Below are 25,994 nucleotides of genomic sequence, written 5' to 3'. Positions count from 1 at the left end.
AAATTATTGGCATCCAGTCCAGGATACCTATGAGGAACACACACAGCTTTGTCCATAAATACCCTGATACTTCATTTGTGAGGAGACATCTGTAGCAGTTCCTTTCATAGGAACATGGAAGAAAAAGCCACCAAGAACAGTGATGGGGACCTTCCTGTAAGTTCCTCTTCTGCTTTCTATGTTACTTTTCTTCTGTTATATACAATTAAATTAGAAGGTATATGGGGTAATTACTGTCTGCAAGATTAGAGGGGTCATATAACTGTCCTTTGCTTTTTATTTCCCAGATTTTAGCTCTGATTACATTCTGTACATAATAGTACATTATTTCCCCTTACATCCCTTTCTCTTATGCTGGCCATAGATGGATCCATTTTTTGATCAGCCTTTGATCAACACAAATAGCGCTATTGTGGGCAGGGGGTACGGGGAGCTTTCCTGGCTGGCAGAACACAAAGATTACTGCTGGCGGCTATAGCTGCTGGCAGTAATCAAATGTAAAAAAAATTCTTCAGGCTGGTTCTACTCAAGTCAATCGATGGATCAACTTGGGTACCATCAGCCTGCCAATACATGGATTGAATCTCAGCTGGTCCCTGCTGAACTGGCTGAATTTTGATCCATGTCTAGCCAGCTTAAGTGTAGTATAAAAGCCTTTAATAATGAACATAAAAGACAATTGGCCACTTACATGAATGAAGAAACAAATGCACATTTAATGCCATCACTGGATAACTACCACCTAGTTCAGCCAGGGGAGCCTCAAAAAGCAGCGCTGTCTTCTTGAAAAAGATAGGTGGCTTTGATTCTTGTTGCCACACCCACCAGCTCTCCCAAAGCGTGTGACCTAATTTCTGGAGTTCCTAGAGTTCCCATGCTGTCATCTTCTTCCCTGTATACTAGGAGTGCTCTCCCACAGTAGCAGTGCCCTGTATCAGCAGACAGAGCTGCCTTCTGAGGCTTCCCATGCTGGACTAGGCAGCGGTTATCCAGTGATATACATATGCATTTGTTTTCTCATTTGTTTCTGAGTTGCCAATTGTCTTTTATGTTAATTATTATAGTATGTTATTCTGCACTTAGATTGTAACTTTTTTAATCTTGGAATTGAACAACTGTCCACATTACAGTGTCTTTGTATGTTGTAGCATTAACAGGGCCCTTCACTGGAAACACCTGAACTCAACTATAGTGCATAGACCAGGTTACAGATGCATTATTGGCTATGAAGGCTTGATGCTTTGTATGACCCAATCCACTATCCTTAAAGGTGGGTTCCGGCCGCAATATTTATTTTTTTTTTAAAGTCAGCAGCTACAAACACTGTAGCTGCTGACTTTTAATAAGGACACTTACCTGTCCAGCGAGCCCACGATGTCAGCCCCCCAAGGCCGAACCGTCCATCGGATCAGCCGCTGGCGCCTCCATCTTAACGAAGGGAAACAGGCAGTGGAGCCTTGCGGCTTCACTGCCCGTTTCCTACTGCACATGCGTGAGTCGCGCGGCGCTTTGTGAATGGCCCCATGGTTTTCTGGGACACACACATTTCCCAGAAGGCAACGGGGCCGCTCGCTGAAGAGGAGGAAGTGCGGTGGAATAGGAAGAGGCAGATTAGGAAGACTGCCTAGCAACAAGGGTTTCAGGTAAGTTAAAAAAATTTTTTTTTTTTCAAATTTTTTTTTTAATTTTTTTAAAGATTTTTGATGCAATTTTTTATTTTAGGGTGGCCCTCCACTTTAATGAAGGAAAAAACTCCCATGGACTTGTGATGGAAGTAATGACATTTAAAAACCTTCTAATTTAAGAATATACTTCACTTGATATGCAGCATACTTTTTTTTTGCTGAATGCCAGGGTAATGTGATGACATACACATAAGTTGATCCTTACAAATTAAAATGAAAGCAGCTGTGCACAATGCTCTGGATCTATATTATATGAGATTTTATGCCAGGAATTGGAAGCTATGACTAGTGGGCAGCTGTTAGTGTATTATTCTCCTATACAGTAAAAAGACAAAACAGCCATAATTGGTTACCCCCACAAGTCTGATGCCGGAGACCATCATGAAGGCAGAACATCTGGTACTGCAGGCTGATTTTCTTGACTAATTTCAGGCCTGGCTATCTGCTCTGATTTCTGGCCAGTGCAAGTAGTATGTAGGGCAGTGTACAGAGGTCAGTAGTATGTAGGGCAGCGTACAGAGGTCAGTAGGATCTAGGGAAGTGTACAGAGGTCAGTAGTATGTAGGGCAGTGTACAGAGGTCAGTAGTATGTAGGGCAGCTTACAATGGTCAGTAGTATGCAGGACAGTATACAGAGGTCAGTAGTATGTAGAGCGGTGTACAGGGGTCAGTAGGATGTATGGCAGTGTACAGAGGTCAGTAGTAGGTAGGCCAGTGTACAGAGGTGGGTAGCATGTAGGGCGGCGTACAGAGGTCATTAGGATGTATGGTAGGGGTTGGGAGGGCATTGTACAGGGAGGTCAGAAAGTCAACGTATAGGGTCGGGGGGGGGCGGTACAGGGGGGCCAGGAGGGCGCAGTGCAGGGGGGTAATGAGAGTATGGTACTGGGGGATATGGAGGGTACAGTACAGGAGGATCAGGAGGGCTGGGGTCTCAAGAGGGCATGGCACTGGGTGTACAAGAGGGATTGGTATTAGGGGGGAATCAGGATGGCTGGGGTGTCAGGAGGGTATGGTATTGGGTGGATCAGGAGGGCTGGGGTCTCAAGAGGGCATGGCACTGGGCGGACAGGAGGGTGTGGTATTGGGGGGGATCACAAGGGCCGGGGTGTCAGGAGGGTATGGTATTGAGGGGAATCAGGAGGGCTGGGGTGTCAGGAGAGTATGGTATTAGAGGGATCAGAAGGGCTGGGGTGTCAGGAGGGTATGGTATTGGGGGGATCGGAAGGGCTGGGGTCTCAGGAGGGTATGGTATTGGGGGGATAAGGAGGGCTGGGGTGTCAGGTGGGTATAGTTTTGGGGGGATCAGAAGGCCTGGGGTGTCAGGAGGGTATGGTATTGGGGGATCAGGAGGGCTAGGGTGTCAGGAGGGTATGGTATTGGGGAGAATCAGGAGGGCTGGGTGTCAGGAGGTAATGGTATTGGGGGGGATAGGGCTGGGGTGTCAAGAGGGTATGGTATTGGGGGGATCAGGAGGGTTGGGATGTCAGGAGGGTATGGTATTGGGGGGATCAGGAGGGTTGGGGTGTCAGGAGGGTATGTTATTGGGAGGATCAAGAGGGCTGAGGTGTCAGGAGGGTATGGTATTGGGGGGGAGGATCAGGAGGGCTGGGGTGTCAGGAGGGTATGGTATTGATGGGGTCAGGAGGGCTGGGGTGTCAGGAGGTTATGGTATTGGGGGGGATCACGAGGGCTGGGTGTCAGGAGGGTATGGTATTGGGGGGGATCGGAGGGCTGGGGTGTCAGGAGGGTATGGTATTGGGGGGGATTGGAGGGCTGGGGTGTCAGGTGAGCTGGAGTGTACAGAAGTTTTAAATGCAGAGTGGTGCAGGGAAGGTGCAGAGCTGAGGAGGAGGGCGGGTGGCGATGGGCGTGCAATAACCTAATGAAGTTCTCAGGCGTGTTCAGAGAAGAGCCCGAACCCACCCAAGGTAATCTGAAGGCTTTCCCCGCCCTGCAGCCGCACGTATGAAAGGGGCGGAGACTGCCTCTGCAGCCTGGGATTGGGTGAGCGGTCCGGGAGTGAGAACCAGGCCGGCAACAGTGGGATGTCTTTGTGGTCTACCTGTCACCTGTCGACGGTCAACAGGTAGCCTGCAATCGACAGGTTGCCAACCCCCACTATAAGGGACTGTTCCTGATCTAGCAGAGACTGTTAGCTATTAAAGAGGGATCAATCAGAGCTGTACAGACCAAGGTGGAGGAATAAGTTGGAGTTGTACAGGATAAAGGAGAACAATCAATCAGAGCTGTAAATAGGGAGGAAGTTGTCCCTGGTTTTGTTACTGTCAAGTGGATATCACATAATTCCTATCCCCATCAAAGTTATTACCCCCTAATATAAATACAAAACAAAGCTCAAGGACTGTTCACTGTGTTTTGATGAAAGCTGAAGCTGTTGTGTACATGGCTGTGAATAGTGGGGAACAAGACAACAAGACATCTACAACCCCTGCAGGGGTACTCCTACATATGTTTCCTATTTTCTATTATTCTCTATCTATCAGCCATACAGCCTCTTCCCCAGTACGAAGCAGCCCAAGAAGAAGTGGATTGTGGGAGTTTCTGTGGCACTTGTTCTTGTCCTCATCACTGTTGTGTCAACTTTAATTGGAGTCTACATGACTCAAAAACACACAGAAACGGTAAGAAACATCTCAACTTTTTTTTTCTACACGCAATTGAAACATACAATATTAGTAACTGTTTCAGTTTGGTTCTGTGGAGCTGGAAACAAGTTCCTGAAATTGCACACTGTATGCTGTTTTAGTTCCCTCCTGATAACATTGGCCATATTGTTAATACTATAGATGGTGATGATGAAGCTCAACTCTCAGGATGGACACAACTTCCAGCAGACAATCTTGGTGAATGAACAGGAAGATGTGGCCGTCTTCATTGTCCACAAGAATAATTTTTCCTCCGCCATTCTGTTTGATTATAAGCGGGTAAGTGGTGATTTGTGATTTCTGTTGCCAATAGTCACATGATGTGATAATCAGAACTAATATTTTCTCACAGAGAATCATTGGTATGCGGACTTCCAACAGCACCATATGTCAGTTACTGAGGATGGATGATGTTCAAACTCCATCTATACCTGAAATACTGAAGATGATAAGAATTTTCCAGAACAATGTAAGTCTAATGGGAATATTTATAAAAACAAACAGGGAAATTAACAAAACTATCCTGGGGAGGGGGAGGAGCGGTGGTGGGCAGAGGGAGCTCCAACTTAAAGCTTTTGTTACCCCAACACTTCATTTTCCTGATATGTGCCCGCTGTACCATGTATTTGTATGAAAAAGCCTCCTGTTTTCTTTGTATTGCTTCCTTTGTGTGAAATCCCTGGTGTTCCTGCCAGTCTCTCTGCTTCCTTATTATAAACTGACCGCACTAACCAGGAGAGCACACCGTGGTCAGTTCTCTAGCTATGCTATGCCTTCTCTACTCAAATGATCAGACTTGTTCTGACACACCCCACCTACACAGCCTTTCACTGTAAAGCTCAGTGTACTGCTGTCCCCCCCCAGCTCTCATGCAGCTGAGAACAAAGGGAATGTGATTACCTATAAGAAAGAAAGAAAAAGGTGTATATATATATATATATATATATATATATATATATATATATATATATATATATATATATATTTTAATATCCATACACAGATGTTTTTACTTTCATTTCAATTTTAAACTGAATGGGTTGTTTTACAAGGTGGCCTTTACAATCACTTTAACTGCTTTCTGTGCCCTGTCTGTCACGGACACAGCATAGAACAGATTGCAACTAATTAAGGAACGGGTTTGTGCCCCTTTTTCTTAATTAGGAGCAGTATCTGCTTTGTTTTCTACATTCAGAATAATGGCTTAGGCATTATGCTTGAGCCACTCCATTTCCCCTAAAGTGTATTCTCCAGGCAATTACACCTTTTCTATATACATCTTAATGAGCCTTCTTTTTATCTAAGTTCATAGATAATATATTTACACACACCTAGAATTTTATTAGGAACACCAGTATACCTGTGTAGTGGGTGCCATCCTGCCATCTGCGGCCCCTCACCTTCCGCCAACCATTGCCGGAATGTATACTGGCAGGCTCTGAGGGACACAGAGCCTGTCAGCTCCTGTGGGGGATTCCCCCCTCCTCTTCACAGTAAAGCACGCCGAGCGGCGCTTAAGGATCCACGGCCGCCCATTCTGTTCCCTCCCATGCTTCCCTATTGGCAGGGGCGGGGACCCATGAAATCTCAGGATGACTGCAGCAATGCATCTTGGGACATGTAGTCCCCAGATCAGGCAGCTCCACTGTGATCCCTGGGGCAAGAACTACACACCTCAGCATGCTCTGGGACAGACAGAGGTGGGGAGACAAGGAGGCTACCTGGGAGCAAGGAGAATCTCACCATGAGGCAAGGTAAGATAGATGGGACCGGAGGGGCTGCTGTTCTCCATCGGGGGGCAACTTGTTGGCCACAGCTCCAGAAGTCGGGTGTGCTGATCCTGCCACAGCTCCAGGAGTCGGACAGTGATGGACATCCCACCAGAGAGGGACCCAGGTGCATCTCTAGGCGTTCCTGAGGACATGAGACGTTCCGGTTGTAAGGTGGTCAGGCGGGCCAACTGAAGAATCATCTTGCCAGGACATCTTCCTTTGGACCTTGGTTGCAGGACTGGTGAGCGGGCACTTGCCCACCTTAAAAACGCATTTGCCAACTTTAAAGACACTGCAGGCAGACAACTTTGCCTTAACGGTACCTACACCTGTAGAAACAATCACACCCAGCTGAGCAGTCATTGTATCTGCCTTGCTTACCAGAATACTGCCAGCATTCTGCTTTTTCCTTGCAAAGATACTTCCAAATACACTTTGTGCATCCTGTCAAACAGGACAACAAGTGCACCAATGCCAGGCTAGCTGAAGATACCGGATATCTCCATTGTGAGAACCTTCCTGTTTCACCTTCAGTAGCAGTGATTTGGTTGTCCTAGTAATTTTCACTAAAGAGGAACTCTAACAAGAATCCTCAAGTTGATCATTTACATTGTTGCCTATTTCAGCACAGGTTTATTGCCTGGGTCTGTGATTTCAGGATTTGAGGGAAACAGGCTGACCGTTATCAAGCCAGATCTGTTCTACTTCATGCCTGAGTGCATAAGCCACTTTAGAGCCATTTAAGTTGTTTAACTGTACTATTTTGAAGTCTGCATGTGGTCTTAATTTAAACCGTTATAGATAAGAGTTTTTGCCATTCTTGACTAATAAGTTATCCAATTATTGTTTGTTCAATTGTGAAAAGCCTTCCAGTAAACAAATTTCCTGGTTCTCTACAGTTGTGTCTGTTTGCTAGGTGTGCCAGAGGGGCTGGGACAGTTGTTTGGGTTGGGAGGCAGAGTACAGAACCAAATATATTCATGCGGCTCCTTCAGGGGTGGCGCTATGTTACATACAGTATTTATGCAGTTATCTAATCCCATGGCAGCACAGTGTATAGCATCATGCAAATGCAGGTAAAGAGCTTCAGTTAATGTTCACCTTAAACACCAGAATGGGGAAAAATGCATTCTCAGTGATTCTGACTGTGGTACAATTGTTGGTGCCAGGCAGGCTGATTTGAGTATTTCTTTAACAGCTGAGCTGATTTTCACAGACAACAAGTAACAGTTTATTCAGAATGGTGTGCAAAACCAATATCATCCAGTCATAATAAAGTTATAATCAATAGAAACTGAACATGTTTTGGGGGTTTGGAAGGTGATCAAGGGAATGTATTCTTTACCAATATTGCATTGCAGGGACTAGAGAATACTTTTCTCCTAAATGATACCCAGCTTTCCTCTCATGATAATTCCTGCTCTGTTGGTTCAGAATAGAATTCCTTCAACTCCGGGTTTATGTGCTCCTGCGTACACTCTTCCATTCAGACATCAAAAAAATCTGTATGAAGCTCTCCTTTGTAAGCCAATTGATGAGTTACTACGGCCGTAACGACAATTAGCGGTGTATCTTTTTGCAGCAGCCAAACTCACCATAGCGCGAGAGCCTGGAATACCCCAACGTATGGTCAACAAAAAATTTACTTGACACCCATGAAAAATTTCTCAGAGTTTGGCAACCCTGGATCCCATGTTCAGCTATCAAGCTTTGATAACCTTCTTATGTCAATCTGAGGACATTAAAGTGATTGTAAGGGTTTTTTTTTTAAAATAACAAACATGTCATACTTACCTCTAGTGGCCCCGAACCTTGTCTTCTGGGGTCCCCTGGTGGCTCTTGCGGCTCCTCCCCACATCAGATAACCCCCTAGAGAAGCGCTCTCCTGCGTGTTACCTTGCAGGCGTGCTCCTGAGTCCCGCATTTGCGCCCATAGACATGAATACCGGACTCGGCCCCACACCCCAGTGCCTGTGTCCTTGGATTTGATTGACAGCGGCGGCAGCCAATGGCTGCGCTGCTATCAATCTATCCAATCAAGAGCCAGGACCTCATGGAGAGAGGGAGAGCGTATCTCCGCCAACAGAAAGACGGGGCTCAGGTAAGTAAAATGGGGGGGCCGGTCACTGCCAGGTTTTTTTTTTCACCTTAATGTAAAGGATGCATTAAGGTGAAAAAATATGAGGGTTTACAACCCCTTTAGTTCCCTGAGACCTCTTTATCCTTGTCTCTCCTTTTTTCTCTTTCTCTACCCGTCCTGGAATCTTCCTCTTGTTCCGGCTCACCAGCTTTTCTTTTTCATTAAACTTGTATTCCTTCATTGTTGTGTAGATCTATTAGGCCTTTTAATTGTGGCCCGGTAATGACATAATTGAGCTTACAGATGTAATTTGTTTTTTGTTTTTTATTCTATGTTCTCATCGTGGATTTTCAATTCCTTTGGCTTGATATCTCAAGTAATCTTAATAGTGTAGTTTTGCTCATTATGATGTTATGCAGTTCTGATCTACTTATTTCATTAGTTGAATGGATCCACGTCAATGTTAAGTTTGCAATCTCTATACTTGTACATTCTGTATGTTATGCAATTGTCATCCCATTGGCTCTGTTGTGTATTTTTTTTAAAGACAATAAAGCCTTTTGTAAAAGAAAAGAATTCCTTCAACACCTTCTAAACCCTAATGAAGGGACACCTTCCCCTTGAATGTTTGGTTGTCTCATGAAGGCAACGTTTAATAAAAATCACTTACAGATTTTACACAACCTGTTTTGCACTTTTCACAATGTAACAATAGTTAATCTGAGAAATGAGCCAGCCCAAGACCTCTGTCCAAAAAGATGAAGCTTCCTTACAATGGATTGAATATATGCCTTGGATACCTACCCAGACAAAATGTTCCATTATCCCACACCTTTTCTTCCTTTTAAATTTGTTTACATACACAGAATAATGGATGTAATGTTAACAGAACTGAAATTCTTTACTTATACAGAACACTCCACCAAGCGAAAAAATAACCTATAATATTATACCAGTTAAAGAAGCAAATCAGGTCAATTTGGGAATGAATATGAACATTCTCTGCTCTGATGTACCCATCTACTGGTCAAAAATGGTAAGGTGCTTTTTATTTATATCATCATATGGGTCAGGGCACAGTAACCATAGGAAAACATGCAGACATCTAAAGTACATAATAACCGACAACAGCAAGGAGAAATTAGAGAAAAGATACAAACTGAAAAATAGATGTAAAAGTTCTTATAGCTCATGTAAATGGCTGTTTTACCACTTGCCTACTGGGAACTTATACCCCCTTCCTGCCCAAACCAATTTTCAGCTTTCAGTGCTCTCACATTTTGGATAACAATTACTCTGTCATTCAACACTGTACCCATTTGAAATTTTTGTCATTTTTTTCACACAAATAGAGCTTTCTTTTGGAAAAACTGTTTTTTTTTAACCACTTGAGCCCCGGACCATTATGCTGCCTAAGGACCAGAGGTCTTTTTCCAATTTGGCACTGCGTCGCTTTAACTTTTAATTGCGCGGTCATGCAATGCTGTACCCAAACGAAATTTGCGTCCTTTTCTTCCCACAAATAGAGCTTTCTTTTGATGGCATTTGATCACCTCTGCGGTTTTTATTTTTTGCGCTATAAACGGAAAAAGACCGAAAATTTTGAAAAAAAATGATATTTTCTACTTTTTGTTATAAAAAAAATCCAATAAACTCAATTTTAGTCATACATTTAGGCCAAAATGTATTCGGCCACATGTCTTTGGTAAAAAAAATGTCAATAAGCGTATATTTATTGGTTTGCGCAAAAGTTATAGCATCTACAAACTAGGGTACATTTTCTGGAATTTACATAGCTTTTAGTTTATGACTGCCTATGTCATTTCTTGAGGTGCTAAAATGGCAGGGCAGTACAAAACCCCCCCAAATGACCCCATTTTGGAAAGTAGACACCCCAAGGAAATTGCTGAGAGGCATGTTGAACCCATTGAATATTTATTTTTTTTGTCCCAAGTGATTGAATAATGACAAAAAAAAAAAAAAAAAAATATTTACAAAAAGTTGTCACTAAATGATATATTGCTCACACAGGCCATGGGCCTATGTGGAATTGCACCCCAAAATACATTCAGCTGCTTCTCCTGAGTACGGGGATACCACATGTTTAGGACTTTTTGGGAGCCTATCCGCGTACGGGGCCCCGAAAACCAAGCACCGCCTTCAGGATTTCTAAGGGCATACATTTTTGATTTCACTCCTCACTTCCTATCACAGTTTTGAATGCCATAAAATGCCAAGATGGCACAAAACCCCCCCAAATGACCCCATTTTGGAAAGTAGACACCCCAAGCTATTTGCTGAGAGGCATGTTGAGTCCATGGAATATTTTATTTTTTGACACAAGTTGCGGGAAAGTGACAATTTTTTTTTTTTTTGCACAAAGTTGTCACTAAATGATATATTTCTCACACAGGCCATGGGCATATGTGGAATTGCACCCCAAAATACATTTAGCTGCTTCTCCTGAGTATGGGGATACCACATGTGTGGGACTTTTTGGGAGCCTAGCCGCGTACGGGGCCCCGAAAACCAAGCACCGCCTTCAGGATTTCTAAGGGCGTAAAGTTGTGATTTCAGTCCTCACTGCCTATCACAGTTTTGAAGGCCATAAAAAGCCCAGATGGCACAAAACCCCCCCAAATGACCCCATTTTGGAAAGTAGACACCCCAAGCTATTTGCTGAGAGGCATGTTGAGTCCATGGAATATTTTATATTTTGACACAAGTTGCGGGAAAGTGACAATTTTTTTTTTTTTTGCACAAAGTTGTCACTAAATGATATATTGCTCAAACATGCCATGGGCATATGTGGAATTACACCCCAAAATATATTCTGCTGCTTCTCCTGAGTACGGGGATACCACATGTTTAGGACTTTTTGGGAGCCTAGCCGCATACGGGACCCCGAAAACCAAGCACCGGCTTCAGGATTTCTAAGGGCGTTAAGTTGTGATTTCACTCCTCACTACCTATCACAGTTTTGAAGGCCATAAAATGCCAAGATGGCACAAAACCCCCCAAATGACCCCATTTTGGAAAGTAGACACCCCAAGCTATTTGCTGAGAGGCATGGTGAGTATTTTGCAGCTCTCATTTGTTTTTGAAAATGAAGAAAGACAAGAAAAATGTATTTTTTTTTTCTTTTTTCAATTTTCGAAAGTTTGTGACAAAAAGTGAGGTCTGCAAAATACTCACTATACCTCTCAGCAAATAGCTTGGGGTGTCTATTTTCCAAAATGGGGTCATTTTGGGGGGGGTTGTGCCATCTGGGCATTCCATGGCCTCCGAAACTGTGCTAGGCAGTGAAGAGTGAAATCAAAAATTTACGACCTTAGAAAGCCTGAAGGCGGTGCTTGGTTTTCGGGGTCCCGTGTGCGGCTAGGCTCCCAAAAAGTCCCACACATGTGGTATCCCCATACTTAGGAGAAGCAACAGAATGTATTTTGGGGTGTAATTTCACATATTCCCATGGCATGTTTGAGCAATATATCATTTAGTGACAACTTTGTGCAAAAAAAAAAAAAAAAAAAAAAAAAGATTTGTCTCTTTCCCGCAACTTGTGTCACAATATAAAATATTCCATGGATTCGACATGCCTCTCAGCAAATAGCTTGGGGTGTCTACTTTCCAAAATGGGGTCATTTGGGGGGGGTTTGAACTGTCCTGGCATTTTATGCACAACATTTAGAAGCTTATGTCACACATCACCCACTCTTCTAACCACTTGAAGACAAAGCCCTTTCTGACACTTTTTGATTACATGAAAAAATAATTTTTTTTTGCAAGAAAATTACTTTGAACCCCCAAACATTATATATTTTTTTAAAGCAAATGCCCTACAGATTGAAATGGTGGGTGTTTCATATTTTTTTTTCACACAGTATTTGCGCAGCGATTTTTCAAACGCATTTTTTGGGGAAAAAACACACTTTTTTACATTTTAATGCACTAAAACACACTATATTGCCCAAATGTTTGATGAAATAAAAAAGATGATCTTAGGCTGAGTACATGGATACCAAACATGACATGCTTTAAAATTGCGCACAAACGCGCAGCGGCGACAAAATAAATACATTTTTAAAAGCCTTTAAAAGCCTTTACAGGTTACCACTTTAGATTTACAGAGGAGGTCTACTGCTAAAATTACTGCCCTCGTTCTGTCCTTCGCGGTGATACCTCACATGCATGGTGCAATTGCTGTTTACATTTGACGCCAGACCGACACTTGCATTCGCCTTTGCGCGAGAGCAAGGGGGGACAGGGGTGCTTTTTTTTTTTTTTTTTTCTTTATTATTTTTTTGCTTTTTTATCTTATTTTTAAACTGTTCCTTTCATTTTTATTTTTTTTTTATTAATTATATTGTTATCTCAGGGAATGTAAATATCCCCTATGATAGCAATAGGTAGTGACAGGTACTCTTTTTTTAAAAAATTGGGCTCTATTAGACCCTAGATCTCTCCTCTGCCCTCAAAGCATCTGACCACACCAAGATCGGTGTGATAAAATGCTTTCCCAATTTCCCAATGGCGCTGTTTACATTCGGCGAAATCTAAGTCATGAAATGCTCGTAGCTTCCGGTTTCTTAGGCCATAGAGATGTTTGGAGCCATTCTGGTCTCTGATCAGCTCTATGGTCAGCTGGCTGAATCACCGTCTGCATTTTCAGGTTCCCTGTTGGGACAGGAAAGCCAGAGAAAAACATGGAAGACGGTGGGGGGGCATTCCCTCCCACTGCTTGCAAAAGCAGTCTAGAGGCTAATTAGCCGCTAGGATTGCTTTTACATGAAAGCCGACCGCTGGCTGAAAAGAATGATACCAAGATGATACCTAAACCTGCAGGCATCATTCTGGTATAACCACTCAAAGTCCAGCAACATACCAGTACGTTGCTGGTCCTTGTTAGGCATATATTGTAAACTTTTTTTTCATGCAGCCTGTGGGCTGAACGAAAAAAAGATATTGATCGGTGGGTATGCCCACCATTAGAATACCTCCCTTCATCCACCCACTTCTAATGATGGGCATACATGCACCATTTATATATGCCGAAGCATGGGGGCAGCCTCCCGCAAAAGGCAGGAGCAAATTGCTCCTCCACCCACTGCTGCCCCCACGCTTCGGCATATATGCTGAAGTATGTAACTGTGGTGGTGAAATCACCTCCGACAGCGCTGGAGTCACGGCTTTATATATCGTGGGAGCAAACGCTGTTGCTGTCAAGATAAATAAATCCGCGCTGCAACTGAATGGCGTACCTGCTAAGCAAATGATGGTTAACAATAAACCAAAGTAACATTACAGTATAACAGTAAGACTTACCATACCTGCAAAGCAAATACAAAAAAAAAAACATAGTAAAAAATAAAACATTTAACGCAACCTGTGCCTAAAATATATATATGCCGAAGCATGGGGGCATCCTCCCGCAAAAGGCAGGAGCAAATTGCTCCTCCACCCACTGCTGCCCCCACGCTTCGGCATATATGCTGAAGTATGTAACTGTGGTGGTGAAATCACCTCCGACAGCGCTGGAGTCACGGCTTTATATATCGTGGGAGCAAACGCTGTTGCTGTCAAGATAAATAAATCCGCGCTGCAACTGAATGGTGTACCTGAAAACAATAAAATGGTTACCAACAAAACACAGTAAACGGTAAAGTATAAAAAATCTGAAAAGCAAACATGGTAAAACATAATAACAATAAAACATTGCAGAATAGAATAGAGTAAAAAAGAGCAGAACAATAGAGAGAGAATAGAGAGAGAGAGAACAATAAAACAACAACTATTTTTGTTTTTTTTATTTTATATATTTTTTTGTGTTTTTATTTTTTTTAATTTTTTTTTTATTTTTTTTTTTACACTTTTTTTTAGTAACTTTTAACTTTTGTAACTCGTTCCAGGTTTGGGTCTCTCAAAATGCAATGGCATCTTGGGAGACCCTGTGTTAGTGTGCCTAGTCTGTGCAGTGCTGAACCCTACGCTAATACTCAACTAATGTATGGTAGCGTTCAAAGCATTCACCCATGCAAAGACCAGGATTGCCAGGACAGGAGGGACAATAAGACCGGGTGTCACGCCTAAATCCGCGCTTGCTACAGACACGACATCTTTTTTGGGGGGCTCGTTGAGTAGGGGTACTCGGGATGGCATAAAGAAAATGCCGCTCATGCAGCCGGCTTACTGCATTTGGTTGGGGAAGGTGAGGTAGAGCACCGTCTGGAAACAGAAGGGCTCTGACGATCTCTTCCTGGAATTTAAGGAAGGATCCAGTCTGTCCTGAAGCTCTGTATAGTACATGAGCGTTCAGCAAAGCCAATTGAAATAAATAAACAGACACTTTTTTTGTACCAGCGTCTGGCCTTACGGGCAACTAGGTACGGCGCCAACAACTGGTCGTTGAGGTCCACCCCTCCCATATTAAGGTTGTATTTGTGGACACAGAGGGGTTTCTCCACAACACCAGTCGCCGTAGGAATTTGGGTCGTCGTGTCTGCATGAAGGGAGGTGAGAACGAAAACATTCTTCTTATCCCTCCACTTCATAGCGAGCAAATTATTATACTTCAAGCAGGCTCTCTCCCCCAGCCTAAGACGGGAATCTACAAGCCGTTGGGGAAAGCCCCGGCGATTAGGTCGCACGGTGCCACATGCTCCAATCTGCTGATCAAACAAGTGACTAAAAAGTGGCACGCTCGTATAATAATTGTCCACGTACAAGTGGTACCCCTTTCCGAATAAGGGTGACACCAAGTCCCACACTATCTTGCCAGCGCTTCCTATGTAGTCAGGGCAGTTTGTCGGCTCTACGTGACTATCTTTGCCCTCGTAAACCATAAAACTATATGTATAGCCTGTGGCCCTGTCACAGAGCTTATACATCTTGACCCCGTATCTGGCACGCTTGCTGGGAAGGTACTGTTTGAATGACAAGCGGCCAGAAAATTTAATCAGGGACTCATCAATGCAGACAACTTGATGGGGGGTAAACAAGTCTGCAAAACGTTGGTTGAAGTGGTTTACGAGGGGCCGAATTTTGTAGAGCCGATCGTATGCAGGGTCTCCACGAGGACGACAGAGTTCATTGTCGTTGAAGTGCATGAACCGCAAAATCTGCTCGTATCGTGCCCTGGCCATGGAAGCAGAGAACAAGGGTGAATGGTAAATTGGGTCAGTGGACCAATATGACCGCAACTTACTCTTTTTATTCAACCCCATGAGGAGGGAAAGGCCCAGAAAGGTCTTAAATTCGGAGACCGTAATTGGTCTCCAATCTCTGGCAAGGGAGGACTGGGGATTAGCGGCGATGTGTTGACCAGCGTATAAATTGCTTTGGTCCACAATAGATCTATAGAGATCTTCGGTGAAAAACAGTGAATAAAAATCCAGTGGCGTAAAGTCAACTGTTTCCACCTGAATTCCGGGTTGGCCAGTGAAAGGGGGAAGTACGGGTGCTGCAGAAGTGGAGGGTTCCCAATTCGGATTGGCCAATGCAGCAGGAAGGGCACTATGGGCACGACGGGCCTGTCTTTGTCTTCTTGGTGGCAGCGGGACACTACTAGTGCTTGCCACCTCGCCAGCTTGAACTGCACTTATGGGACTCGCCACGTCACCACGTGATACTGCAGTGCTGGATGTATGACCAGGGTGTACTAGGCCGCTGGTGCTTGCCAGTTCACCAGAAGGAATAGCGGCGCTAGTACTTCTCTGCTCCATACGAGAGCCCTGCGGTTCTTGCACTTCAAGGACAGAAGAAGATTGGGGTCTGGTACGCCTGACCTTAGCAGGGACCACAACTCCGTCGTCAGAGCTATCTGTCATGGAGCCACTGTCCTCTACAGGTTCATATTCTGAGCCTGAACTTGACAGATGAGTGACTTCCTCTTCACTATCTGTCATACTCAGAAACGTGTAGGCCTCTTCACTAGTGTACCTTCAATTTGCCATTTTGGGCTCTAAATTTAGGGGTACACTAGTGAGACTCACAGGCAAAAAAGCTCCTGACTGTCAGCGACTGTATCAAAACGCTACCAAAAAACTGTTAGCGATCGCAGGGATCAGGCCTGACTCTGCGAACGCTGCAGTTATGTGTGCTTAGTGTTTTGTAAGTGTCAGTTATCGATCGATACTGCACTTGGGTGGGCTGGGCAGGGCTGGGCCGAGGAGCAAAACGCAGGTGCTAGCAGGTATCTGGGCTGATCCCGCTAACACTGCGTTTCAGGGAACCCTAAACTGCTGGGGAGTATAGATCTGATCGGATCAGATATCGATCCGCTCAGATACTATAGCACTAAGGGAGGTGTATGCTGCGTGCGTGGGTTTTAGCGGTACTGGCGCTAACCTGACGCTGCCTGGGGCGACGCAGACCTTATCTGACCCTAAAAATGTAATTTATATCACCGCCGGGCAATTAGGGGGTTAAACCTTTATAGGGTAATAAACGGCGGGTGCCCTAAAACTATAATAAACTGTAATAAACTGTAATAAACTACAAAAAACAAACTAGCTAACCAGCGTCACCCGTAACACTTATACGGTGATCGCTGGTGAAAGGGTTAACTAGGGGGCAATCAGGGGGTTAAAACCTTTAGCAGGTAGTATATGGGGGTCCCTGTCGCTATAAGCAAACCTATATACTTACCTCCCTAACTAGCGTCACCTGTGTCACTAATACAGCGATCAGAAAAACGATCGCTTAGCGACACTGGTGATGGGGGGTAATCAAGGGGGTTAACTTTTATTAGGGGGGGTTAGGGGGGTACCCTGGACCTAAGGGGGGGTACCCTAGACCTAAAGGGGGCTAACCTAACTGCCCTAACACTTGTAACTGACACAAACTGACACCAATGCAAAAAAAAAAAAAATGCTATTGGTGTCAGAGTGACAGGGGGTACAGGGGGGTGATCGGGGGGTGATGGGGGGGGACAAGTGTGCCTGGTGTGTTCTACTGTTAGTGTAGTGTTGTGCAGACTTACTTGATGTCTTCTCTCCTCGGCGCCGGATCAAAAAGACCGACTCGAGGAGGGATGACATCACTTCCTTTCCCTCTGTTTACATTACAGAGGGAAAGGAAGCATTCTCATTCGCCGGGAGCGATCGGGAGGGGGTGGCCAACAATGGATGGCCTCCCCCTCACCTCTCATCGCCCGGGAAGAAATGGCGACCGCCTCGGGCACCGGGGGGGGGGGACCGATCGGACCCCCCACCCGCGGAAGGCAAATCACGTATATGTACGTGATTTTGCCTGTCCGTGCCACCTTGCCGACGTAAATCGGCGTGAGGCGGTCGCCAAGTGGTTAATGTTTTGCGCTATAAATAAAAAAAGACCATTTTTTAAAATGTGTTTCTGTTATAACATTTTGCAAATAAGTAAGGTTTTTTTCATAAATTTTGCAAAAATTTATACTGCTACATTTCTTTGGTAAAAATAATCCAAATCAGTGTATATTATTTAGTCTGTGTAAAATTATATACTTTTTTTGTATAATGTGAAAGATGATGAGAAGGTCTAGTGCTAGAATTATTGTTCTTGCTCTAACGTTTGTGGCGATACCTCACATGTGTGGTTTGAACGCCGTTTACATATGTGGGAGCTTCTGCGTGCGAGAACGCAGGGACGGGGGCACTTTTTACTTTTTTTTTAATTGTATATTTTATTTTCACACTTTCCCTTAAAAAAAATGTTTGATCACTTTTATTCCTATTACAAGGAATGTTTACATGGTGTTTGTAGTCCCAAGGCTGGTCAGGCTGATCTACCCCATTTCCATCCTTTAAACGAGTTAAAAGTCAGTTTTCAGGAAAAGTTTTGTTTTATTTTCAACATTAACAAAACTGCTTAGTGCTTTTTTCTTGGCATATTAAAGAAACACTTTGAATGCCCAAATAGCAGACAAGGAGCAGAACACTCAGCAATTACATGGCCAACAAGCCTGAAAAAATGTAGTCCTCGCTGAGGGGGAAAATAACTAAGCTCAAAGTTTGAACTTGACACAATGCCAATATCTGGACACTTGAATGGTGATGAGAATAATAGTATTCTCATCACCATTCTTCAAGTGTCCAGATATTGGCAATTTGGCATTGTGTCAAGTTCAAACTTTGAGCTTAGTTATTAGAATAGAAAAAAGAGGGAGAAACACCTGCACAATGGGATGCATGCAATGGAATAAAAATTTAAAAATTAAAGAATGTTGTTGGAACTGCTGCCACTACCGATTACTTCCACTAGGTGGAGTAAGATATAAGAAAAAAGGAATAGAAGTAGATAGCGCTGTTTCCAAGCCTGATGAATTCAAATGTGTTATAAAGGTCCTGGATGTGCATAAGTCAAATTGGTTGTCTGACTTAATAAAGTGCAGTGTGTGCTCTAAAAAAGATATAACTTAATCCGTATAAATATAATATATCCATATATAAATGAACCCTATTTTTAAATTAAAAATATTTGTGCAAAATTATGTGATCCATAACGTAAATCGATAATGTACATATGAAGTGAACAAACAAATATATATAGTCAAGTGCTTTCAGTGCTGCTAGGATCTGGTGAGTGCAATCAATCACTATTAGAACACGGATTAAGGCACGCACTGAAAGGTTTACTCATTGGAATATCCATCAGAATCCAGGGGGTTTTTTTGTAGCAGCACTGAAAGCACTTGATTATATATATTTGTTTGTTCACTACATATGTACATTATCGATTACGTTATGGATCACATAATTTTGCACAAATATTTTTAATTTAAAAATAGGGTTAATTTATATATGGATATATTATATTTATACGGATTAAGTTATATCTTTTTTAGAGCACACACTGCACTTTATTAAGTCAGATTAAGTCAGACAACCAACTTGACTTATGCACATCCAGGACCTTTATAGTAATTCCACGGGATAAACATTCACTAAATACTATAGGCAACATCTTTACAATCTTTCCCACTCCATACTGCCCTCCCACTAAGGGAATAACACATTTGAATTCACCAGGCTTGGAAACAGCGCCTATCTACTTCTATTCCTTTTTTCTTAGTTATTAGAATAGCCACTTAAAATGCATTGCATTTGCAAAAAATAGCATTCTCACTTCTCAGAATACTATTTTTTGCAAATGCAATGCATGTTAAGTGGCTATTCTCAGAATAGCCACTTAACATGCATTGCATTTGCAAAAAATTAAATTTGAAAGTACTTTCTCGCTCATTTGTGAGCGATGGGGTCGCATTATCACCCCACCATGGCTAAACACACGTTCAACAGGTGCGCTTGATGCAGGGACTGACATTACTCTTACCGCTACCCTGAACAAAGAGGGGAGCATGTGCCTGTTCATGGCCCAAAACTGAAGGCAGCTCTGTCCACCACAAATGTCTAAATACTGGTTCAGCTGAATTTGGGGACTGGAACATGAATCTCTCTTCTGTTTTTTGCGGTATGCTGTGAACAGCCCAGAATGACTCTCTGACTCTGCCACTGGCATTTGCTCGTCTTCATCGGTGGTTGTTGGGGTGGGCTTGCAGTCCTCTTTGAGAATCAAGTCTGAAAAACAGAAGCATAAAACAGTGACTCAATGCACTCAGGTGTTATTACTGCAAACGGGTTATTACCAAAAACATAACATACTTTTTATCATCGCAGACACAGCCTCCTTGACATTTTCGGTAGCCAAAACATCATGGGTCAACCACATGGTGCCAAATGAAGGATCCAGCAGAGCAGCCTTTAGGTATAGAGGGTCAGAGAAGGGTAAGGTTGCTACATCATTCTGTTCATCTGCCATCCTCACATTGACAAAGATCCCTTCGAATCGTCTTTGGAGTGATTCTTGCAGGCTACGGATCAAGCCACCAAGGTAGCGCACGCTCTGTTTATGATTTTCCAAGTGGTGATTCAGAGAAAGGATACGGGGTACAACAGCACTTATTGTCACAAGTTTTTCTCCCTGTGAGAGGTCTGTGGCTTCTCCAAAAGGTTGAAGGACATCCACAAGTTCCTTAATCTGATTCCACTCTCTAGCTGTGAATACAGTCTCTTTGTGTCCCCCATCTTCAAGCATTCTAGTCAGTTTCAGCTGGTCACAGCTGACCACAGATTTAAATTGCCTCAGTGTGGAATTCCAGAGTGTGGTAACAGAGGCAGGGATTCCACGCTGTCCAAACTCCTCCTCAAATTTTTCCTTGAAAGAGGTGCTTGTGTGTAACAAGGAGCTCAACCTGGAAGCTTTGGCGGGAGCTGCATTGACTAATTTAGTCTCTTTAAGTCCATCACCTATTACCAATTGAAGCGTGTGTGCAAAACATTGAAGTCTAGTCTGGGTTTTTGCACTCAAATAATTGTCAAACATCTCCTGTTCTTCCACTGACAGGTCATTCCAAATGTCTGAATCATCAAGGTCATCGTCTTCATCTAGCTGTCCTGGAAAACATGTAGTGAATGCTTTTTTCATGTTTGCGGCGTTGTCACAGATGATGTGGTCTACCTTTTTTTAATCTTGTACTCTTCACATATATGCTCAAATTCCTCACAAATTCTTTCCCCTGTATGGGGACCTTTGAAGCGGTTGCACGCAAGTAACTGTGATTTTAACTGAAGACGGTCATCCTCAATGTTGATCCAGTGCACTGTGACTCCAAGAAAGCCTCTCATCCTGCGGTCTGACCATATATCTACAGTCACTGACAGATGATCTACCACTTTGAGTTCATTTTTCAGCTTCATTTTCCTATCTGCCACCAGATTGTCAAGCTTGCCAGTAATTGTTCTTCTACTTACTGGAGAGTACTTGTTGTCTACTATTGACAAAAAGCGACGAAAGCTTTGATGTTCAATGATGGACAGTGGCATGTTGCAGTTTATAATGAGGTCTGACAGGATTGAGTTTGTAATTGCCTTTTGCTGCTGGTGGTTGCAGTGGTATAGCTGCACAGTCCCCTGTGCGATGAATTGTGAGATTTGAGGCTGGGTATCATCAAAAGTCCCTTTGGTATGGATGTACTCTTCATATCTATAGAGTAAACAGAAGAGAGATAGAAAAAAAGTTAGCTATGTGATTTATTGATTTGAACAACAATACACTCTGCTCCCACCTAAAGTGGGATGTAGGCCTAATTTGCATATATATATATATATATATATATATATATACATACACGTGACATTACTGTACCTACTTTTCTTTGTGGGTTTTGTAGTGGCAGATGAAGTTGGATGTTGTGGTGGACGTGTCCCTTATTTTTGAGTTGCAGACCTTGCATATCGCCGTTCTCTTCTTTTCACCATCTAAAACATAATCCTTAAATCCAAATTTAATTATTTTTGGAATCGCTCCCTCCATTATAGCTGCCTTGTGCGTTGATCTGTCAGGGGTGGATCCAGAGTTTGCTGTCGGGACGGCCCGGGCACTGCCAGAAAATAAGGTGTTGCTGCTTAGTACACTAGTACTTACAGAACTATTTTTAATGTATTATATATATACGGTCCTAACCTAACCTTGTTTAAAACAGTGACACGTTTATCATTCCAGATTAGAATATTACATTAGTGACTCATAGTGACACTTTTTGGGCACCAGTGACACCAATACAGTGACCAGTGCTAAAGTTTGCATTGATTTCAGCATGCATGGAGCACTGCAGTACATGAACTTTCACTGGATGTGGACTGTTTAATGAGTTTGTAGTACGCATGGAGCACTTAATTCAGCAATATGATTTTTATGTAATATTCACGTTGAGCACTTTGTACTTCGCACAAGTAATAGTTAATTAGTGAAGGACTCAGGGAGGAACTGGTCTGGGACTGAGGGTCAGTGCAGTGGCCGTCGCAGCGCAGGAGAAAAAAAGCACAGAGCCAAGGAGGAGGAGAAAACAAGGAAAGAAGGTTTGTACCTACCTAGGTTTCATAGTTTTAGCATGTGCAATGATATTGATGATTGATTGCATCTGCAATCATATCTGCAACCTGCAATCATCAGTACAGGCCACTGGCCAGGGCCCTGCTAGCTGCTACATCACTAGTGCAGATTTGCAGAAGCTGCAGGTCTGTTTGATGCAGTGCCAAGCAAGCTAATGCTTCCCTGCAAAGTTTGCAGGGAAGTTTTCAGGGAAGCATTTGCTTGGCACTGCATCAAACAAACCTGCAGCTTCTGCAAATCTGTTTCCTCCTCCTCGGCTCCGGGCTGTGTGCTTTTTCTTCTGTGCTGCGACGACCACTGCACTGACCCCCATTCTCAGACCAGTTCCTCCCTAAGTCGTGTGACTGTCCCTGCTCCAGTGCCCCCTCAGTAGAAGAATAATAGTCTGCCATGACTTATTCTATGGCTGCTGGACTGGACTCCACTCAGATTCAGTCAGTCGGCTAGGCTTGGCTGGCTCCTTGGGCAACTTCCAGTTCCTTCTTCCTCCCCCACCGTGAGGCCCGCGACTCACGCTGCTGGCTCTGCACACTTGCACAGAAGCCCAGCCCCTCCCTCAGAGATCACTCCGCAGCAGGAGGGGGGCGGCGCCGCAGCCTGGCCGGACGGAATACAGAGACCTGTACAGCCTAGAAGGAGAGACTGCAGTGCAGTCATCATCAAATAAAAAAAAAGTCTGCGGCGGCCGCGAACACTGCAAGCGCCGCTCGCGGACACCTATGCGATCCCCGCCCACAATGTTAGTAAGCTGTATTTGTGCGGGCAGAAGCCGGGACTCGGGGGAGCTTTCTTTTGTGGGGGGGCGGCTTTTGCCTAGGCCAAGACACAGCACTGGTGGTGCCAAGTCATTGCAAGTCATTGCAAGTCAAATAGCCCAAGTCAAAGTCAAGTCGCAAGTCATTAGTGGCAAGTCAAAGTCAAGTCGAGTTGAGTCATTTATTTCATTTTGTCAAGCAAGTCGCAAGTCCTCAAACAGGTGACTTGAGTCCGACTCGAGTCAAGTCATGTGACTCGAGTCCCCCACCTCTGGAGTCCAGGGACAGTCCATGGTCAAGGCAAGTAGTAAGAAAGTGTAGTCCGAAAACAGTTCCAAGGTCAGAGCTGGTAGCAAGCAAGCATAGTTCAGTTAATAGTCCGAGATCAAATTCAGGTGGCAATCTAAAAAGTAATCCAGGCCCAAGGCAAAGGATGGCTAAGGGGGATCTGAGATAATAGTAGTAGCCAGGCAGGGAAATAAACAGAGAACTGTGAATATAAAGCTGTCACAAGCGCAGGTGAACAGGCTGATGAGGTTTAAATAAGGCTCCTCCTGTGCTAAGGACCATTCTAGCTACGTGGCATGTGGCCAGACTCATTACCTCTCAGCTTATCAGAGCAGCTGGGTCTCTCACAAGACTCATTACCCTGCAGCTAATGGGAACAACTAGAAGTCTAAGAAGACTCATTAAAGCCGGCTATAGATGTGTTGAAGGGGGCATCCCCCCTGTGGAGCGATTGTATTCTCCCAACAGGGGGCAAGCCGTCCCCACAGAATACACAGTGATAACTGCTAGCAGCTATAATAGTTGCTAGCAATAATTGCATGTAAAATCCTACAGGTTGGTGGTACCCAAGTTGATCGATTCAGCATTCAGCATGCCCATACATGGTTTGAATCTCACCCGGTCCCTACTGAATCAGTCAAGATTCAAACAATCTATGGCTGATTTAACTCTCTTAGCTAACAGGAGATGCTGGAAGGCTGCCTAACATGAGGTCTTTGGTTCAAAGAGTAGACTCTAGTAGGAAAGGTACTTGGCTAGAGATCAAAAGGACAGTCGTTTGGATGATGAGTTGGAATGTTCCCACTGGCTTTTAGTGGGAGCGTAGAAGTTTATAAATTGACCAGAATCTTAGTATGGCTTGGCTAGTTCTGAAAACATGTCAGGTACCAGGATGTGATTTTGCCCATGGATTATGTAACTTTAGCCTAAAGAGCCGTACACATGGGCCGAATGTCGTCCAGCATCTGCCAGTTCAGTAGAAACTGTGTGTACTGCAAAGAAATAATGTGTACTGCAGCCGGTCCGACAGAAGCCGGATGTTCAGCTGGCTTTTGACGAAGGCGCATGACCAAAAAAGGTCTGCCAATCGGTATCCAAGCAGTGCTCTCAACTTAAGCAGAGGATAAGCAAGGGACACTATCAGGTAGAAGCCTATGTCAGTGTACAGTATTATCTTATTACTGAATTAGTGTCACTAGCGAAGTTAGTGTCAGTTAGTGACCCTCCCAGATCATGTCTGTTAGCGCCAGATTGCTGTGCACCCTATCACAGTCACACTATAAGTCGCTGATCACCACCATTACCAGTATAGCGTCATAGCTGTGTAAATTCCAATATATATATTCACCATAGTTTGTAGATGCTATAACTTTTGCACAAACCAATTAATATACACTTATTTTTATTTTATTTTTATTTTTTTACCAAGTTCATGTAGTAGAATACATTATAACAGAAATGAATGTATGAATTATACATTATATAACAGAAATGAAAAAAATATTGATTTTTTTTTTTTTCAAAATTGTCAGTTATTTTTAATTTATATCGCAAACAATAAAAAACCCAGTGGTGATCAAATACCACCAAAAGAAAGCTCTATTTGTGTTAAAAACAAATGATAAAAATGTAATTTGCATACAACCCTAAATGATCGCACAATTGCCAGTTAAAGTAGCGCAGTGCTGAATAGCAAAAAAAAATTATGGTGAAACCTTGAGGTCAAGTGGTTAAAAAGCATGTTTGCTTCCTTTACCCTTTGCTCCCACATAATCCTCCTTTCCAAGAGACTAGTCCCCCTAAAGCTGCTTCTCTTTGGCATGCCATCTGTCGGTCACACCCTGACATCATCTTTTCTAATGCAGGACAAGCAGTTCTGCATTGTAAGTGAGGATGCGGAGGGCCCTCCCACAGCCCAGAGGGATCAGAAGAGTGCTGGCTGTTAGAGGAGTGAGGGAGAAAGTTGTATAGGCAATTAGGTATTCAGGCATGATTTACTAAGCTTGAAGATGCTTGCAAAGATGAGGAGTGTTTAATTGTCACTGACAAAACCTTGTATATCCCCATCTGTACACTCAATTGCTAGGTCATGTGCCTGCTCTGTATCTAAGAAGTGGCTTACTAAAGAAACAAATGCGATATGCTAGAAGACAGAAGTATCTTTCAGCACAAGATCCGTATCATATCATTTCCACATTTTTTTTTTTACTTTAGTTCACATTTTAGCTCGGGAGGTACAAGGGTAAAATACAGCACGAGGGAATGATGACAATAATAAATAGTGTTTTCTTCTTCTAGGTGGATCTTCGGGAACGGAAAGTTCATGGCAACATTACAGTTGATATTCAAGTTGGATGTTTTCGAGTTACATGCACTATAAGTTGGTGAAGGGACCCTCCTCTGCAGAGTTCTAGGCTTTAGGAAAATATTGCTGTCAATCTATACATAACATTGGTTACAATTACTGTATCCTATGAATATTTGTAAAATAAAGAAGTAGATACATGCACAAAAAGTATGTCTAATTGTGTTATCCCTTACACCATCTTCTTTTCTATATCATAAAAATCATTCACTTAGTAAAACATTTTCATCAAAACTCTGTATATTTTCCTTTTACATCAAGATAAATGATGGGAGGAAGGAGTCCCGTTAAGGAAGCAACTAAATCTTAGACACATAGGGGTTTATTTACTAAAGCTAGAGAGGGCAAAATAAGTCACATTTCTGCATAGAAACCAATCAGCTTCTAACCTCAGCTTGTTCAATTAAGCTTTGGCAATAAAACCTGGATGCGGATTGGTTTCTATGCAGAATTGTGA

The 25,994-nt window shown here is 43.3% G+C and overlaps 1 protein-coding gene across 3 annotated transcripts; it reads left to right on the top strand.

Moving 5' to 3' along the window:
- On the top strand, positions 1–25,687 carry LOC141111187 (gastrokine-2-like). Of its 3 annotated transcripts, XM_073603245.1 has the most exons (7): positions 63–156; positions 1,723–1,774; positions 4,193–4,330; positions 4,496–4,633; positions 4,707–4,823; positions 9,120–9,242; positions 25,471–25,687. In XM_073603245.1, the coding sequence occupies exons 1-7, from the start codon at positions 143–145 to the stop codon at positions 25,558–25,560; spliced, it is 672 nt and encodes a 223-aa protein (XP_073459346.1). In that variant the 5' UTR covers positions 63–142; the 3' UTR covers positions 25,561–25,687. The 3 variants fall into 3 exon arrangements, with proteins under 3 accessions (XP_073459347.1, XP_073459349.1, XP_073459346.1); XM_073603246.1 differs by lacking the exon at positions 1,723–1,774 and having other exon boundaries at positions 1–156; XM_073603248.1 differs by lacking the exon at positions 9,120–9,242 and having other exon boundaries at positions 58–156.
- Positions 25,688–25,994: the final 307 nt, after the last annotated feature.

The sequence above is a fragment of the Aquarana catesbeiana genome, linkage group LG10 (genome assembly GCF_042186555.1).
Source record: "Aquarana catesbeiana isolate 2022-GZ linkage group LG10, ASM4218655v1, whole genome shotgun sequence".
Classification (NCBI taxonomy): Eukaryota; Metazoa; Chordata; class Amphibia; order Anura; family Ranidae; genus Aquarana; species Aquarana catesbeiana.
The sequence above is the reverse complement of the archived record's forward strand: the minus strand, read 5'-3'. Positions and strand labels throughout refer to the sequence as shown.

Bases quoted from the DNA above. Each gene is read 5' to 3' on its own strand.
- LOC141111187 (XM_073603245.1), top strand. The intron at 4,331-4,495 runs GTAAGAAACATC...TTAATACTATAG, and splicing joins CTCAAAAACACACAGAAACG to ATGGTGATGATGAAGCTCAA. The intron at 4,634-4,706 runs GTAAGTGGTGAT...ATTTTCTCACAG, and splicing joins TTCTGTTTGATTATAAGCGG to AGAATCATTGGTATGCGGAC.